Below are 18,093 nucleotides of genomic sequence, written 5' to 3'. Positions count from 1 at the left end.
ATAGGTGAGCTATTTGAATTTGAGGTGATGAACAGGTAGTGTACGTGCATTTGCAAAATCCATGGCAGACTTAAACATGAAGCGATTTCTGTTCTGCTGTTCTGTGCTGGCTTTTTTAGACTTTGCTGGTCCAGTCTTAATGTTTCGGCAGGATGCCAGTTTTGGGTCACTTCTTTGAGGCTTTCCTGATTCACATGACATTAACCTTCACTCCAAAGTGGATTATGTAGTGAAGTGGAATAGCAGTGGCAAAGCTTCACATCAGATGAATGCTGTCCATCTGTTAGAGCATTTCCTTTTCCTCAACTGAACAACGTACTGTTCTTGTAAGCTAATGTGTTCTGAAAAATGCTAAATATCTTAGTGTCTTAGAGGAAAAAAAAAATTGGAATGTACAATGAATAACTTGCAGCAGAGCATTATTTTCCATGAAGTTTACTTTAAGTCCTGCCAAATTAGCTTCATGAAGGTTTGTTAAATGTATGTCTTAATTATAAAACTTAATTTAGCTCTTAAGCAAAACCTCTGATAATCTTGCATTGTATCAATTATGCCTTAACAGATAGAAATGTAGGAGGACTGTAAATGTTTCTGGCATTACTTTTCAAGTTTAATTGACTTACTTTGCTTTATACAGTTGAGAGAGAGTCTGTGTATTTTGTTGCTATATAAGTAGCATAAGAATATAATTCCTTAGGCAGCTTTCTTTATGAATGGTGGGGCATGACTGACTTCTCTCTTTTTTAATATTGCATTAGGGTGAAAAAGTGGAGGGGCTTCAAGCACAGGCTTTATATCCTTGGAGAGCAAAAAAAGACAACCACCTTAATTTCAACAAAAATGATATCATCACAGTTTTGGAGCAGCAAGATATGTGGTGGTTTGGAGAGGTTCAAGGACAAAAGGGGTGGTTTCCTAAATCATACGTGAAGCTTATTTCAGGTCCCATTAGGAAGTCAACGAGGTATTTTATTTGCTTTTACTATACTTTACTTCTATACTGTAATAATTAAATAAATATGAAGAGTTGCACACTTGAATTTTGAAGTTTAGAATCTACTATGTAAAAATACTTTTTTCTGTATGACTCTTTTCTGGGGTTTTTTGACTTTCAACCCTAGAAATTCATGTGATGAATAAGAAAACTGACCTCAGTTCTCCTTGGGTCATGTGTCGCCAACAAAAGATCTGAAGCTTAACAAATGGTCTTAATTTTATGTGACTTGCAAGTAAAGAATTACTGTATTGGATTTCATGAATTACAGCTATGTAAGTCATAGCTTATCTTCCCCCAAAATGAAAAGGTGTGCCTCAAAACTTTATCACTTATCATTACTCTTACAGGATGAAACAATCAAAATCTGGTTCTGTGTAATGTGAAGGCAACATTAACATTAGTAAAACAGATGAGAATGATTGTAGATTTTTTTTTTTCTGAGGGAGAAGAGGAGGTGCAGAAACTTATGTATTTAAGGCAGTTACCTAAATGTAACCATGACTGGACATTGTGCTTAAAAGCTTTAATTTTCACATTTACGCTCTCTTAAAATGTAGGAAATTGCTTATGGATGCATGTGCATTTCTTATTATTTAAATATTATAATATATTTTCTGAAGATTTAATTTCTTAAATAACCATTATTTTCTTCTAAAGCATGGATTCTGGTTCCTCAGAAAGTCCTGCTAGTCTGAAAAGAGTAGCATCACCAGCAACAAAAGCAGCTATGTCAGGTGAAGGTAAGCATTTCAAGCTGAATGGCATTCACAGTATTTTACTGTGTAATTAAATAGAGTAAGTCCGCTTATTACCAAAAACAAGCTTAGAATCAGACCTTAGTGTTTTAAGATCAGGCTTGTTAAAATTGAAGTGCAAATAAATTTGCCTCTAGAATGATTTAAAATTATTATAGTAAGAATTTATGTATGTTGTGTATAGAGAAGAAATAATTTCATATGCCCTTAAAATATCTTGTGTAGCTTGTACTGTTTCTTGTGTAAATATTTTGGTAACAATTCCAAATATGGAATGTTTTTTTGCAGAGGGCCAAATAAGCACATCTGTACATGTATTTCATGATGACAGGAATTATTAATAAATGTCTTAATTTCACCTGAAACTCATTTCCAGTGTTTCATTAAAGCTCTTAACTGAGGAAATTTCAATCGGTTATAGAATGTTGTTATCCTTATGGTCAAGGCTACCCCACATCTTTAAAGGTGGAGCCTGGAGCACAGACAGATAATCGTCAGGCCTCTGAAAGGTTTTAACAGACTTGTATTCCTGGCTGTTACCACGCTTCAGCTGGAGTTTTAATATCTCCACACGAGCTGTGCTAACAGACTGAGTGGGCAGTCTTAATCCACTTCAGTGCAGAGTCGGCTAGGTTAATTTAAATCACAGTCAGAGTAAGTCAAAGAACCTAAATACAGGTTACAAATGAGCATTTGTATGTAGTCTCTACAGCACACCTTAAGTTTTTCAAATACTGTTCTATGTACAATTTTAAGTGGAAGAGTCTCTTTGGTTACCGATGTATTTAATTTGCCACTGGCGTAAGCACTACAGAAATTAAAAGGAGGGAATAGTAAAGATCCACATAAAAAAGAAAGTGAAATAATCAGTTATTTTGAAATACAACTAGTCTTACTCACTGTGTTTGAGGAAAAGCAATTGTAGAAATGCCAAGTCTTTTTTGTCAAGTATGGCATACATCAGGTTATATGTTTGTATTAAAAAGGAACACAACTTTTTAATAAAATATTTTTTAAAAAGATGTATTTTTGAGAAATAATAAAGCATGGATTTAGCATCTTCTGTTACATTTAAAAGATTTAAGAAAAATTCCATGTGTATAGCACACATTATGATACTTAATGTGTGTGTTCATGTATACATGTGTACAAATAGATGTGTGTGTTATTCAGCTGCAGTTGTTAGATAAATCGTGTCTTAGCTTTCACTGAGGATAGTTAATTGTGGTTCGAATTCTTGCTGAACTTCTCTGAGCTAAGCTTTTTGGTCAGATTCAGTGTTCAAGCAAATAGAACAATTGCCAGCTGCAGCGGAATACTTGAACATTTTTGTTACGTATGGATGAAAGTCCTCCTGAAGTATTGTGGACAGCTGCTAGGTCCAGAGGTGGACCTAGAAGCAGAGGATGTAATTTTCAGAAATCCATTTTGTGCCCGCATAAAGTGTGATAATGCTCAGTTAAATAAGAATGCGTCAAGCTGTACAGAAAATGTTACTGAATTGTCTGAAAATCTTCTTTGTAATCATTTATGTAAAATATTTTCATGTAGTTCTGTGATTGAATTATGCATTGTATTTCTCAACATCAGTCTACTTTAGTGTTTTTGCACTTGAATACTAAGTAGTTGACTGTGTTTTAACAAAACAGAACACATTCAGGCTTTGTCTTAACATTTCCCAGCCATCTGTTGTGTAAGATGCAATGAGATGTGTGCTCTTCATGTAAAGCTTGAAGTAATGAAAGAATTCATTGTCTACGAGAGCCAAACAGCATATGTAAAATGAAGACTGTATCTACAGATATTTGGATACTGGGACTTTTCATCCCCAAGACTGAAAACTCTAGTCATCAGCACAAAACAGAAACCACTGGGAAACATGTTTTCAGAGTAGTTTATGATAGAAATTAATAATTTATGTACATATTAATTACACTAGCAAGTTATTTGGGAAAAAAAAAAAATAGCCCCCGGAAGCAGCCTTTTGATAGATTGTATTTAGTTCTGACAGATCTTATTTTATGCATTAAATACTGAGGTTTCTATGAATAGCAATAAATAAATTTTTCTTCTCTCTAGCCTGTGGATATATTATATATTATATAGCATTATATTAGTTAGGTTTTGCAAATGATAATTGATCAGTTTCTCAAATGCTTTCCCATGTTCTGTGTTTATTTCCCTCTTACAGAGTATATTGCTATGTATACTTACGAGAGTTCTGAACAAGGAGACCTAACTTTTCAACAAGGTGATATGATTCTTGTGACAAAGAAAGATGGCGACTGGTGGACAGGAACACTGGGTGATAAATCGGGAGTTTTTCCATCTAATTATGTGAGACTTAAAGATTCTGAGGTAGAGACATACTGAAATGTTATAAGATTGAACCTGGGGGAGCTATGTTTTGTTTGGTGTTGTAGTGATAGTTGCAGCGATAGTGGATGTAAGGGAAGGAGAAATGTTTTGCAGTTTTACTGAATGTGAGATTGGAAAGGGAAAACAATAATAGTTGCATTTTACAACATAATGTCTTAAATAACTTTGTGGATTGTGTATTTTGCATATGTTAACTATTAACTTGACAGTTTTGTAGAGACGAATCAGAATAGCTATGACTACTTTGTTCCCAGGTAAGTTTTTTAATGACTGAGTTTAGAGAGTGATATTTCAGTCTGTTATCCCCCCCCCCCCCCCCTTGTAATTTTCTTGCAATCAAGGGAAACAAATTTTGCAACAAAATTTAGCTAACTACTGTATTTATTTGAAAATTCTTGGCTGAATAATAGAGGCTCTGTTTCATCTGATTTTTATTCTGGAATAATCCAATAGAATGTATTTGTGTTTTTTCTTTCTTTTTAGACATTCTAAAGAAATGTATTTTCTCACTTATATTCGTCATCTGTTTGAGAGGATAATTCATCTATTAGTAGGAATTAGCTTAGAGTCCTAGTTGGATAAAATACTAATCTCTTGATGAGAAGTTCTTCTTTATGTCTTTAAGAATAATAAGCTTTTTAAAAGTAAATAAATAGGTTAAAATTACTGGATTTTTAGAAATCTAGATGGTAGGACTTTTTCCACAAGTTTTGAATTCTGTATGTATGTGACACAACTCAATAAAAGGCTGTGTCTGCAATATAGGGCTTGAGCAAAGTCACTCCGTAAAATTATTTCTGTTGGTGGAAAAGCCAAAGAATAAAACCTGCAGTGAAATATGTAGCTGTAGAAAGCCTTTATATAATACATTTCTGGATAGTAGAGAAATTTCAATAACATTGTCTGAGACAGGATTAAAAAAACTTTGTAGTTAATGCTATTTAGCATTGGAGTCAGTGGGAGAAGTAGTATTGTGGTACTGCCTTCGGAAACATTTTAGAAACTTTTTTCATCCATATTTTGCATCATGTAACAATTTTCTTCAATCCTAGCACTACTAGTTTGAGAATTAATCAGTCTTATAGTGGAGAAGTCCTGTCCCAGTTTTGATTAGTTGTTCCTTTGTGTTGTGAGGTATACTTTTCTGTGCACATTAAACTGTACTTTTATAGAATAGAATCATAGAATCATTTAGGTTAGAAAAGACCTTTAAGATCATAGAGTCCAGCTGTTAACCTAACACTGCCAAGTCCATCACTAAACCATGTCCCTAAGCGCCACATCTACTCGTCTTTTAAATACCTCCAGGGATGGTGACTCCACCACTTTCCTGGGCAGCCTGTTCCAGTGCTTGATGACTTTCTCGGTGAAGAAATATTTCCTAATATCCAGTCTAAACCTCCCCTGATGCAACTTGAGGCCATTTCTTCTCATCCTATCACTTGTTACTTGGGAAAAGAGACCAACATGCACCTCACTAGAACCTCCTTTCAGGTAGTTGTAGAGAGCAATAAAGTCACCCCTCAGCCTTCTCTTCTCCAGACTAAGCAGCCCCAGCTCCCTCAGCCGCTCCTCATAAGACTTGTTCTCCAGACCCCTCACCAGCCTCATTGCCCTTCTTTGGGCACACTGCAACACCTCAATGCCCTTCTTGTAGTGAGGGGCCCAAAACTGAACACAGTACTTGAGGTGCAGCCTCACCAGTGCTGAGTACAGGGGCACAATCATGTCCCTACTCCTGCTGGCCACACTGTTCCTGATACAAAATGATCATCTGTAACCCCTTCTAAGTGAGCCCAGGTATGATCCTACCTGCCACACTTCTGCCTCTGTCTTGCATCTGACCTGTTAATAAGCCAGTTCAGGACACTGAGCAGAGCAGAAATCTAGTCTAGCAGAAGTAATACGTACTTTGAAGGTGGTACTCTAAATCAGCTCAGCAAAGGTTAGAAAAATGTCAATACCAGAATTAGTAAGGGAGGAGGATAGTGAAAGAGGCAAGATTGCCTCAGCATCGGCTTAGATTATCTTCAGCTGGTTTTGAACTGCATTCTGAGCTGGCTTTTGTGTTAAATACTTCATTTTAGAAGCGAAACATCATACCTTATGTTTAGTATATGGTTTGGGATATGCCTGTGCTCATTCCTGAGTGTGATTCTGTGATTCCTACCTTTCGGTTACATCAAATCTAGTGACGGTGGAGCAGCAGGTAAGGTTAGATCAGGTCCCAGACTGGAAGAGGAGTACTTAATGGTTCAGTTAGTGGAAGCATTGTAACTGTAGCACTATGGAGTCCATCACAGCAGGCTAGCTTGTCTTTTTGACAGTTGGAGGAAATTTTGTACAGTAGTAAGTTGTAGTGTTAGGCAGGGTGTAGGTTTACCCTGACAACAGAGCTCAGTGAGCATCTGGACAGAGTTCAGAATTTCTTGTCCGCATGTCTAGCAGCTTTATTCCCCTCTGAGTGGTGCAACAACCTTTCAGTTGTGGCAGTGGAGATGTTTGTGGGTCTGTATCGGGGAATTTACCTGATTAAGAAAAGCACAGCAGGATTCAGCCCTGCCAGTAATTCTTCACATACATCAAAGAGATGGTGGCTTTCCCCACACAGATATAGGAACAAGTGTATAGATAATTGACTAATCTATGGAATATCTTGTGATGATGAAACTGTGCCCGAAGTGTCTTTATATTACCTGTAAGTTTGCATTGTGCTTGAGGAGTGGGAACTTGCACTTTCAGCCTCCTAAAACCCTGTAAGGCTTGTTTCCTAGTTAGATAGCAGTAGCTGCTAATTAGTTACTTAACCTCAGTTACATTGTTGTTAGTTAATGTTAAATTTCCTTTGAACTTTTGTGCAGGAACTGTTTTTGTTTTCCCTTAAGATACTCTCAACAGAGTTTAGTCTCAAAACCTGGGAATTATATTCAGAGGTGCAGAGCTCCCTTTTGTGTGCCTTTAAGGACTGGATGCTCGTCCTACCTGGTGAGAGACAGGCACACGTATTGGCAAATCTTCTTTGTGGGGAACTTGGAAGTAATACTGAAAACTATTTTTATTAGAGAGATCAATTTGCTGTTTCTCTGATCTTGACTTGTCTGGGGCTGAAACAGCGAAGTGCTGTTCATGAAAAAGTGCTCTAACTGCCCTTTTTGCTGGTGAAAATCACATATTTGGATGAGAGAGGGAGGAAAAAGTACAGAGCTCATGGAGATCTTGATAGCTGGGATGCTTATTTTCATAAAGCGATTCATATGCCCCGCAGGACATATTTCTTGTTCCAAGTGGATAATTGCCATTACACATACAGTGTTTTGCTATTCAGCTTGTTCACAGAGCCAGTTTTTACAAAGGATTTCACAATAGTGGCTGTCTGTTAACTTTCAGATGTGCCGCTGTGCTTGGACAGCTGGCTGATTGTGGAAAATGTTACTAAAAGGGTAAATTAATTTAATGTGTTCTGCACTATTGACTTAGGCCTGAAGAACAAGTAAGGCAGTGTGCTGATCTTTCAACAGTAGGCACAGAGTTTGTAGAAATTATTGTAAGCCTCAAAATAGCACTAGTTTGTACGTCAGAAGAAATTTTTTAGATCTATTCTTCTGTACCTAGTCCCAGGCTACCTGTTCACCTCTGACTGCTAAATAATCTATTTCCTGTTCCTTAAAGTTCCAGCTTATTAACCAAGTGAAAGTCTTTGTTCTTCAAATAAACAATGACACTGGTTCATGGTCCATTCTCAGTTTTCTTTAGACTGAAGGTAGATGGATATAGGTTGGAAATAAGTTGTTATTGTACCCAACCTTTCTCTGAGACTGGTGATAATTACCTCTGCGTAAGGTATGGAACTCATACAGTGAATGTGGATACACAAAAATTTGGACACCTCTAGTTATGAAATTTTGCATAAATATTCTGAAAATAATAACAGTCTGAATTTATTTAATCTGGATTCTAAAGGTCTCACTGTACAACACAACTGGCGAGTCTACTGCTGTCTTATTAAATTAGCAAAGCAAGTTCTATTCTACTGTATCAAGAGACTTTATCGCTAGTCACAAAATATCCTGAAAGGCATTTAGTGTCTCAGGTGTACAAAAGGGAAAAAGAATGGGGTATGTCCTCTCCACTGTGTTACTCTCAACAGAAAGAATAGAACATAATTCTCCATCTACTGAGTGGGCCACAATTTGGGCCTGTCTTAAATGCGTTATTTGTTAATTTAGTTTTTCATTCTCTATGTATTTCTTCTGCTTTTTTGCAAAGGATTCAGAGAATCCTCAAACAGAATTCAGACTTAGGCTGGTCAAGGTTATTTTGAAGCTCCTCTCTTAAAAAGATCTCTGTATGTTTACCAGATAACTGGTACACAGCCTGTTTTATCTGTCCGTATGCTCCTAATCTGGCAACATGGATGTTGACTAAGTGATATTTTGCAGGAGTGTTTTCTCTGAAGGTCCAAACAGTTACTCTTTACTGAGGAAGGGGGAGGGTGTTTCTCTGCCAGAAACACTTTCAAAAGTAGAATTAATTCCTAATATTATCATATCAGTGTCAGTTGTCACCTTTGGTTCCACGCCTTTTAATCTTCCTTACTTGGGACTGGCGATGGAGTCACAGTCACTTTGTCTGGACCATCTTCTCCTTGTCCCCAGACCTAACCTTAGTCTTTGTATCTGATTGCTGCATGATGCCTTCCTATTTCACTTTTTTTGTTAATATAGGTCACAGTGGTTATAGAGAAAGGTGGAGAACTGAAGGGAAGAAAGGAAGATTTGATGGCCTGTAGAAATTAGCTATAATCAGTCTTTTCCAAGGACAAGAAAGTAACACTGAGACAGCGTTATCTAAGTATCATTTAACTTAAAGCACGCACGTTCCAAAATTCTTCCCAAAATTTAAATTGCAAAGTGTCAAGGGGAAGCATGGTATACTAGATGTATGTACAGTGCTTTGGCGCCAAATTAAAAACAAACAAAAAAATCTTCCCATCCCCATTCTTACCTTCCAATACCAATTACAGCTTGTGAAGTAGGCAATGCCAACTCTGCTGGGTTTTCTGCTGTTACTAGCTGGGGATGGCTTGACTAATACAGTGTTGTGAAGTGCTGTAGTTCAGTCTGAATTGTGAAGTGCTGTAGTTCAGTCTGAAAGATCAGGCTTCTTTAGTAGCTTTTTTGAAAGGTGTTCAAAACGTGGATGTCTTAGAGAAGCTGTGTAATCTTCAAGACAGATTGAAGATCTATCTAATAATCTATTTTAGAGAGGCATTCAAAACCAATACACATTTTTTAAATGACCCTGTTCTCTCAGTCATTTCACTAGTTTTTTAGTTACTCCTTATATTAGTTTATGCCAGAATTCCCAAGTTTTTGAAGCATCAAGTTAATATGGAGAATACTGAGGATGAAACTGTTCTTTTTGACAGAGGAATTAGGATTCTCTGAAAACGTTCAGGTGATTTGACGTAGACTCCCAGGTTTGTAAGGAGGGTCCTAAAGGAGAAGTTGAGGGGAGGTGGAAGTGTTGTGAGCATTGCTCCAAGGCAAGAGGATATTTATGGTTATTCAACATTTCTGACCAAAGTACAGTTTAGATTGCGTATATATCAGTAGACCTGTGAGTGCAGTAAAGTAAATAAATGAAAATAATTCTTCACAAATAACCAGTGGCCTCAAGGAAAAAGATCCCCGCCCACCCCCCTCCCCCAGGAAGAGATCTTTGAGTTTCTAAATTATGAAAATTTTTCATGTTAAATTTCGTCTTTCAGTATCTCTGATTTCCTGTACATAACTGAACTGAAGTTCCACTGCTTGGTGGATTTCTTGTGGCTGTTCAAAGGCTTTTCTTGCAAATCTCTTGGCCTGGCTGATGATGATGTTCCTCCCTCATCTCACCCCATCTAGGTTCAGAGGAAATAGCTACAGAGAGATAGCACCTTGCTATTGTGTCCTGTGCTCTCAGTTGGGTGCAAAAGCCGTGGTGGGACTTTTACTGCTGCAACACACACCACTCACAACGTTTAGATGACTCGTCTTAAAGATGCAGTAACTACACTGACTAGGCTAATGTACCGTATGAGAAATTTTAGAACCGCAATACAGACAGTATTGGAATAGTTATGTCCGATTAGCTTTGTAGGCGTGTTTGCAATCCAGCTATTTGTAGAATTGAAAACTACTATTGTTGTTTTAACTCGACAGAATTCACGTTCTGTAGATATACAGATTTACACTTCAAATGCTAGGTAATTTAGATTTACATTGGTATTTACAGCCTGTAAAAGGAAGAAAAGTTCAGGACAGAAGTCTACACATTTGTATAGTTAGTTGTCCACTTCCATACATTGCTTGTTATTTATTCCTATCTGTTAATTGCCATCTAAAATATTAGGGGTTTATATAAGAATAGAATCTTCTGTGAAAGTTTTCTACTGACATGCTTGTTTAGTGTGTTAAAGTGAAGCGTAGTAAATCATTTTCATACACTGGAGAAATAAATATGAGTGCTAAACTTATATTTTACTTTCTATTTCAAGGCTCCAGGAGCAGCTGGAAAAACAGGAAGCTTAGGGAAGAAACCTGGTGAGTCATATATTGTGACAGCACCTTATAGGTACCTAAGTTCAATGCTGACAAAACCTTTTCCATGAAAATAAATTATGCCTGCTCTTGGTCGTTTTGTAGTAGTTTGCACTGATGAAAACTGTTGTCTATAGTAAAATAATGCATAATCTGTCAGTCATTCTGTCTAGCATGTATCAATCACTAAATAGCATGTGACTAGATAATAAAAATCTGCTTGCTCAAAAATGAATGTGAACTTCGTGATAGGTTGCTGAACAGAACAGTGGAAGCCTACAAAAAGCCCAGGTTTGCCACTGCCTCTGAAAATGGAAGTTTACATTCCTACCCTGTGGTTTTACAGCATTTTACCCAGAACGCTACACAATATGGTATACATTGATTTTTTGAGCTCGTGTGCCTGCTTCTCATTTTCAAGAGCACATACCTTGTATCCATGCTATGTAGCTTATTGCCTGTCAAGCCTGATCATATTGCAGAGGATCAGGTTGCAGGTTACTTTTTGGCTAGGAAGAGGTCCCCTGGCTCTTGGGGCGGTGGGAGCTGTCCTTCCAAACAGACATTGGATTATTAGAAAAGTGCATTCCCTGCCACTGGCAGGCATTTGTAAACTTTCCAGAAGACGCCTCATTTTCTGCTTTTGTACCAAAGAAATGACTTTGCACTGAGCTGAACCAAACTAAATAGGGGGTGCTCCCTGCTTCTATTCTGACCCTTTTGCTGAGGCTTGTTCAGGTGCACAGTGAGGTGGTTCAAGGCTGTTATCTACCAAGTCTTGCCGTATTTCCATACACACACAGATGCATATTTTGTTTTGTGAGGAGGAGGTTTTGCTTTGTCTCCCTGAATCGGTTCACCATGTAAGTGTGCAAGAGCAGGAGGGGAGAGTATATTGCAGCAGCCCCAACTTCATTTGGCTTATTTTACCTTGACATATGAGCAGTGGGCTGCTCTTGTCAAATCTTACTGATCCATCTATGGAAAGAAGGGCTGGGAAGTAAACTACTTCTGCCCTTTCTAACTTTCATTTGCATGATTAAAAATAGTTATGTTAATAGATACAAAGCTAGAGAGAGGCAAACAAGAATACAGATCTGGGAAACCTCTGGAAGTGATACCTGGCAGGAATAGTGAGAAGAGACTGACAGATCGGGCTGCTTTTTCCATGTGTGGGAGAATGGTGGATGGCAAAACTTCAGCCTAAAGTACCAACCTTATAATCGCTGGTCTCCTGGATTTGAACTTTCAGTGAGGTAGAGACTGGGGGGATGTTGACAAAAGCTGTGTCCAGAGTCTTTTGGAGTTTTAAGAACAGTTTGGGATCAATGCTGCCTATTTGGCAGCAAGGAAATTCGTGGATGTTTTTGTTGTAAATGAGCTGCAAGTGCTCAGCAAATAAAAGTGAAATGCTAATGAACGAGGTGAAATATTCCCGTTTATTCTAGAAGCAGCAGGACAAGCGGGTGGGAGTTGGTAACTGTATGTTGAAGGGCAAGGGAAAAGAAACTGCTTTCTGCGAATGTAAGCAGCAATATGAGGACAATTTTGTCTGTGAGAAGGCATTTTTTTCTTTTTCTGAATGTACCTGTTTTAGTAGAGGCCACATTTCTTGGCCTGGACTATAATTGAATTGGATCTCTTCTCAGTAATTCAATACTTAAAACAAAATTAAAAGTCCTTCCTGGAAGGAAAGCTGTTTCTGTTTTTTAAACTTTTTTTTTGCTGAGTTGTTTTCTCTAACTTTCTGTTTCTCTGTTACATGTAAGAGCTGAATGTTAAACTTGTAATTTGTATTGTAACTTATTTAACACACAGTTCACAGTAAACATTCTTTATGCTGCTGGTTGGTGAAAGAGGATATCTGATACCTGGAGACTTGTAAAGCACCTTTTGTAGATGAAAATGAGAAATTTCTTGTTCTGAGATGCAAGGTGTAAGATTTTTGCTCTTTCAGTATGATACACTGAATATTATAATTGCCATGGTAGTGAGAGAAGTTTTTGCCTGCTTTAAAAAAAAAATAAATTTGACAAACTCCTACAGTTAACTTGTTTGCTTGTGTTGATTTTGCCTCCTGAATGGCTGTAGGCTGGAGGAATTAATCTGAATCTGTGGAAAAACCTGCAAATGCAGGGAGCTTGGACACTTTCTAGCAGCATAGCCATGTTTCCTGCCAAATAGCTTTCTCACTTTGCCTTCGTAGAGGACAGACTGTGCTGCTGCTGGCTTTTCTCTCTGTAAACCTTTCTGCTCTCCTGTCATCACCTACCGTGTTTTACGTAGAAATTCTTTCTTCTGTCTACTGTTTTCACACTGTGTGCTGTCTAAGTTCCGGATCTAGATCTAAAGCATCTTTCTGACTCTCAGCTACTGCCTTTTTCATCACCTGCTTGGTTCCACATCTGTGTGCCTGCCTGTCCCCTCTTTGAGTTACCATGAGGGAGGTTCTGCCATAGTTAATTCTGTGTGTGTCATTGTTTGCAGTGACCTCAGGTTGCTTGTCATCTCTCTGCTTCTTCATCCTCCTTATGTTGTTCATTTATATCTTGAATGCTTCTCTGACCATTTTTAATTTTCCTGATGATCCTTCTCTTCTAAATTTTAAGGAAACCATCTGGTCGTTTTCCTGGCGGTCTTCAAATCACTTTGTTGTTTCTTCCCTGCCACAGAACCTCCCTTTGTTTCAAGGGAGTTGGATTTGTGGTTTCCTCTGCCTACAACTGCCTTTTCAATGATAGCTCCCTTTCTCTGCCTTACCAGCAGACTCCCCGCCGCTTTCCCAGCCTGTGGGTGATGTGTTGTTGCTGAGCGCCTCTGCTGTTTCTCTTGGCCGCAGGAAGTTTGGCGCTTGTTGACAGAGAGAGATGAGTAGGACGGTGCCCAGCGCTGTGTTGCTTTCTCAGTATGGCTGCCCGTGAGAAGGCCGGAGACCGCTTCTGTGTACTCGCTGCCTTCAGCCTCAGTCCCTTTTGCTGTCGTTGCCATGTTAATCCACCTCACGCTCACAGTCGCATTGCTTTCTGCTGCTTTATAAAGGGACAAACTGTGACGGCAGGTGTGACCTTTTTCTGCTTAGTCTTCTGGCGCCAGTTTTTTAGGATGAACTAGATTGATAATATATACAAACAGTAATCATAAGTGAAAATAACTGATACAGATTTTTTTAAACCAAGATTTTCAAATAAAAGCTAAAATCTCAAGCAGTGTGTTGATCTGTGATCAGATAATTGCTGAGGTTTTAAATTAAGCTGACTGTCTTTGCACTGAAGCAGCTGAGACAGATTTCTGTGATCTTATACTACTGGCTCTGCTGTGGGCTTGTTCTAGGATAGTCATAAACCAGAACCAGTCAATCTGAGTGCTCACATTGGCTGCCCCCAATTTTGTTTGATGCATTGCCAAATAAAAACTTCCCTTGTCTTAAACACAGGGTCAGAATTTACTATTCCAGGAAAGGTTTTCCATAAACAAAGACCCAAATTCCACATCCCCCCCCAAAAAAAACCCCAACCCCTAGATCAGTCTGTTGTGGAGAATACCTAAGTGATGAATGACTGTGTACTGGGATCAAAAAGTGGAAATTTCAGCGGTAACAACACAACTTTTGTGCTTCTTTGGATATCTGAGACCCTTTACAACTAAATGAAGGCTAAAAAAAAAATTCCCTACATATTCCCCTTAACTCATGGCTAAAAAGGGACTACATAAATATAGCAGCCTAAAAGGTTTAGCTTATTACATCTTTTGATTATGAAAGGTTCCCAGTAATCATAGTATTAAACATATTCTCCATCACCCTAAATGTGGTTTGATGACATGCTAAACCTGACTTAAAAGCCATCAGTAAGACCAAAATACCTACAGTCGCTTACAACTCCTGTCAGTTCAAATTAGATAAAAAATGCGTTAAGCCTGCCAGACTTTGTGGTGACTAAGTTATCATCTGTCTTTCCACAACCACTGTAAAATGGAGTAAATTGCGTTGTCTGCTTTGGCTTATTTAACAGACAGATAATTGTGAGCTCACAGTTACTCTGCATCAGATTCATGCTGGTAGGTGATCAGATAAGGCACCAGTTTTATAATAATGCTCATGCCATAAAGATTTCAGAATAAATCCTGTTTGTTACATTTTGAGAACATTCTTTTTTTTGTCTAGTCTGGTGGTGAGAAGTTTTCTGCGGGCCTTCATTAGTTTGCACCTCTGTTCCTGCAACTTCTTTGTTATATTGTCATCAACATGTATTTCCTCTTTTTAGGGAGCTTAGTCCAAACGGATGCTAGAAAAATGTATTTATTAGAAACCAATATTATGACATTTGATTTTAAGAGCCATATAGCTCTAATGATGGTCATTACTCTTCTCTATTTCAAAGATTTTTTTATATCTTGCCTGTATTGCTGCTGCACCTCTGTTGTTTTATTCCTGTAGTGCTATGAACTTTCAATCTGTTTTATAATTACCATATGTTTTCAGGGAACTACATAAATATATAAGAATTTTATGGAAAGAAATACAAAACTGATATACCGTGCCAGTGGTAATAGCAGAGTCAATGCTGTATAGAATGTGTTCAGGTTTTTCCAAATTAACTGTATTATTTTGCTTCCCTGCTTCAACAGAAATCGCCCAAGTTATTGCCTCTTACACAGCAACGGGTCCAGAACAGCTTACTCTTGCTCCTGGTCAGTTGATTCTTATCAGAAAGAAGAATCCAGGTGGCTGGTGGGAAGGAGAGCTCCAAGTTAGTTACTTTTTTTTTTTTTAAATAAAAATCCATGTAGGAAAATTTATAACTTTTTAGTAGTTTAAAATGATGAATGCATCAATGATAATTAATTTTGAAAATGTTCTGCAATCAGAATGCCTTTACAAAAATATACATATATTCCAGTTCCTTGAAATTGAAATTACTTTGGAGGACAGTAGGAGGAAACCATCGTGCCTCATTGTAAGTCAAGGATACCAATCTCACGAATCGGACACAGCCTGCAGTTCACTCCCTTGTACATTTTCCTGGAGGCCCTTCAGATACAAGAAAGGAATGGATTTTAGGGTGTATTGTTTTGCCTGCTTTTGAATCCTCCCAGTCTTGAGTCCACTAGTCTTCTTTGTGTGAGAAAAAAAGCAGTTGTCATGTCAGGTGGTGGGGAAAGCCAGCGATGCAGCAGGAGTGCATGGGACTGTTGGGTTAAGTGACAGCGTCTACTTGTACATCCCGTTCCAATAGTGACCACGCGTATCACGTGCAGTTGGATCAGCTGATATGGGGGCGCACTGTGAAAGCGGAAATATACTGGGGTGTGCAGCCCTGAATGTCTTCCTAAGAAGCTTTCTCAGTTGCTTCAGCCAAAAGTTTGGCTATACCTTTTGTTGAAGGATTGAGAAGTATTTTACAGCAGTGGTTTTGTAGGATGGCCACCACTTTTTCAGGTTGCCTAATGAATGTGGCAGTGTACAATAGCAGTCTAATGGCCCTATCAGCGACAGCTCAATTTAGTGTAGAATAGTGAAAAGAATCGTGTCTGGTGCAAGCATCAGACAGGAGAACGCTTTAGTGTTGCATTAGAGGATAATAGATAATAAAATATTTTAACTTTTTTTTTTTTTTAAGAGTAGAACTTGACAATTTGGAAACTTGGATTCTCAATGGCTTTCAGTGGCAAAGCTTTTTTTTTCTGCCCTCTCCAGTACCACTGAATGAGGTTTTGTTTGGTATGTTTTTTTTTTTAACAGGGAATATTACATGGAAGAATGTAGTTGATTTGTTTTTGCAATGCAGATGCTCAAACTAACTCACATGTTTTTTCCACATTACGACCTGCCCTTTTTGCCTTTCCTGGTGATATTTTTTCATTTTTTGTGGAGAAACCATCTTCCAGGATTGCTTTGGTTTTCATTCTCACTAACCATTATGTTTTTGTTAACTCGCAGCTTTAAAGAGTCTCACATTAAATGTATTGTAAGATAGAAAATAAGCTTCACTGGGCAAGAGCTGTCACAATTACCACTTAGCAGCCTAAGTGAGGTTTTTTTAAAAACCAATATTTGCTTGTGTAAATACTCATATGTAGCTTTGGATACCGGACTATCTTAAGCGTGGTTTTACAAGTTGTTTTTACCTCATTAGCAGTCATCTATCTATGCTTTTCATTCTCCTGTTCCAACACTGTAATACTAGTTCTTGCTTGTTTGTTATGTGAGCACAAAGGCTAGTATGGGAAAATGGATTGAGGAATTGAGTAAAAATAAAAGCAGCAAACCTCGCCCCCGCCAAGTAGTAAAATGATGACAAGCTTTGGAAAAGGGGACTACTGTTAACTTTTCTTTATGCATTTTATTTCAAAGTGACAGATTTTTTTAGAGGTGTATGTACAGTTTGGTTTCAGCCTCAAGTAAATTTTGATGCTGCTTGTCTTAGGGGTCAGAGTGAAAGTAAAATAAGGCAAATGTGTTAAGCATTATATTGCTGGGTTTAATGCAGTCTTCCAGAATATCTTAAAATGAGTGATCTAGATACACTTTAGATCAAGTGCTTTCTTTTTCAGTAGAGAGAGAGGGTGAAGGAAATAGTTAAAGAACAGTATATGTGTTAGATTACTTTCTTCACTAAAACTAACATCTGTTTTGTTTTTAAAGGCGAAATTCTCCATGCCCAAAATTCCAACCTTATTGTAACAACACAAAAAGTGAACAACTAGTTAAACTAATTCTTAACTTAGATGTAGTAGATTTAGAAGCTGAGATTCGGTTCAAAGTTTTAGCATAACCTTTCTTACAGTAAGGATTTTTCTTCTGATTTCATTTGCAATGAGCAATGCAATTTTATCTGAAATAACGGGATGCCATTTCTGTCAAATTCCTATCCTGCTTTGGTGACACAAGCTTTGTCCCACTGGATCAGACCTGCAGTCCGTCTGTCCCAGTATCCTGTTTCTGGCAGCGACTCACGGCAGCTGTGTTACAGACTGTAGAGTGCTGCTGTAGGCCAGGTGTACGGTAACCTGCTGCTCTCTCAGCACACGCACAGGGACCACACGCACGCTAATACATGTGTGCACCACATTTTCATACTGATGTACTCTGATTAGATAGGCATGAGAACATCTAGTGTACTTTCCAAAACCTTAAGGTCTGTTAATTAGGATCATTTGGACAGTGTCTATCCATATGTGCTTGTAGTTGCCAAGGCTTCATTTTTGTTTGATTAGAATCTGGCTTTGGGATTTTGTCTTTGACTCCAAACTTTACCTATTTTTTTCTTGCCATAATATTTTGCTGCCATTCTAGCACTTGGTTGGTGTGATATATGTTTATGTTCTGTCTGTTGTTTGGACAGGAGAGACTATTAAAAAGTTTAGATACTTTTTCTTTAAA

General features: G+C 38.0%; 1 protein-coding gene across 5 annotated transcripts in view; it reads left to right on the top strand.

Annotated features, from left to right (window-relative positions):
* Positions 1-18,093, top strand: part of ITSN1 (intersectin 1) — a 141,444-nt gene that overhangs the window by 90,392 nt on the left and 32,959 nt on the right. For all 5 annotated transcript variants that reach the window (XM_075432445.1, XM_075432466.1, XM_075432459.1 and 2 more), the window contains 5 exons: positions 759-964; positions 1,655-1,737; positions 3,944-4,110; positions 10,670-10,715; positions 15,339-15,460. In XM_075432445.1, the coding sequence (XP_075288560.1) occupies positions 759-964; positions 1,655-1,737; positions 3,944-4,110; positions 10,670-10,715; positions 15,339-15,460 (624 nt within the window). The remainder of the gene's footprint in view (positions 1-758; positions 965-1,654; positions 1,738-3,943; positions 4,111-10,669; positions 10,716-15,338; positions 15,461-18,093) is intronic.

This window comes from Opisthocomus hoazin, chromosome 1, assembly GCF_030867145.1.
Source record: "Opisthocomus hoazin isolate bOpiHoa1 chromosome 1, bOpiHoa1.hap1, whole genome shotgun sequence".
NCBI classification, from domain to species: Eukaryota; Metazoa; Chordata; class Aves; order Opisthocomiformes; family Opisthocomidae; genus Opisthocomus; species Opisthocomus hoazin.
This window is presented reverse-complemented; position numbering and strand designations above follow the sequence as displayed.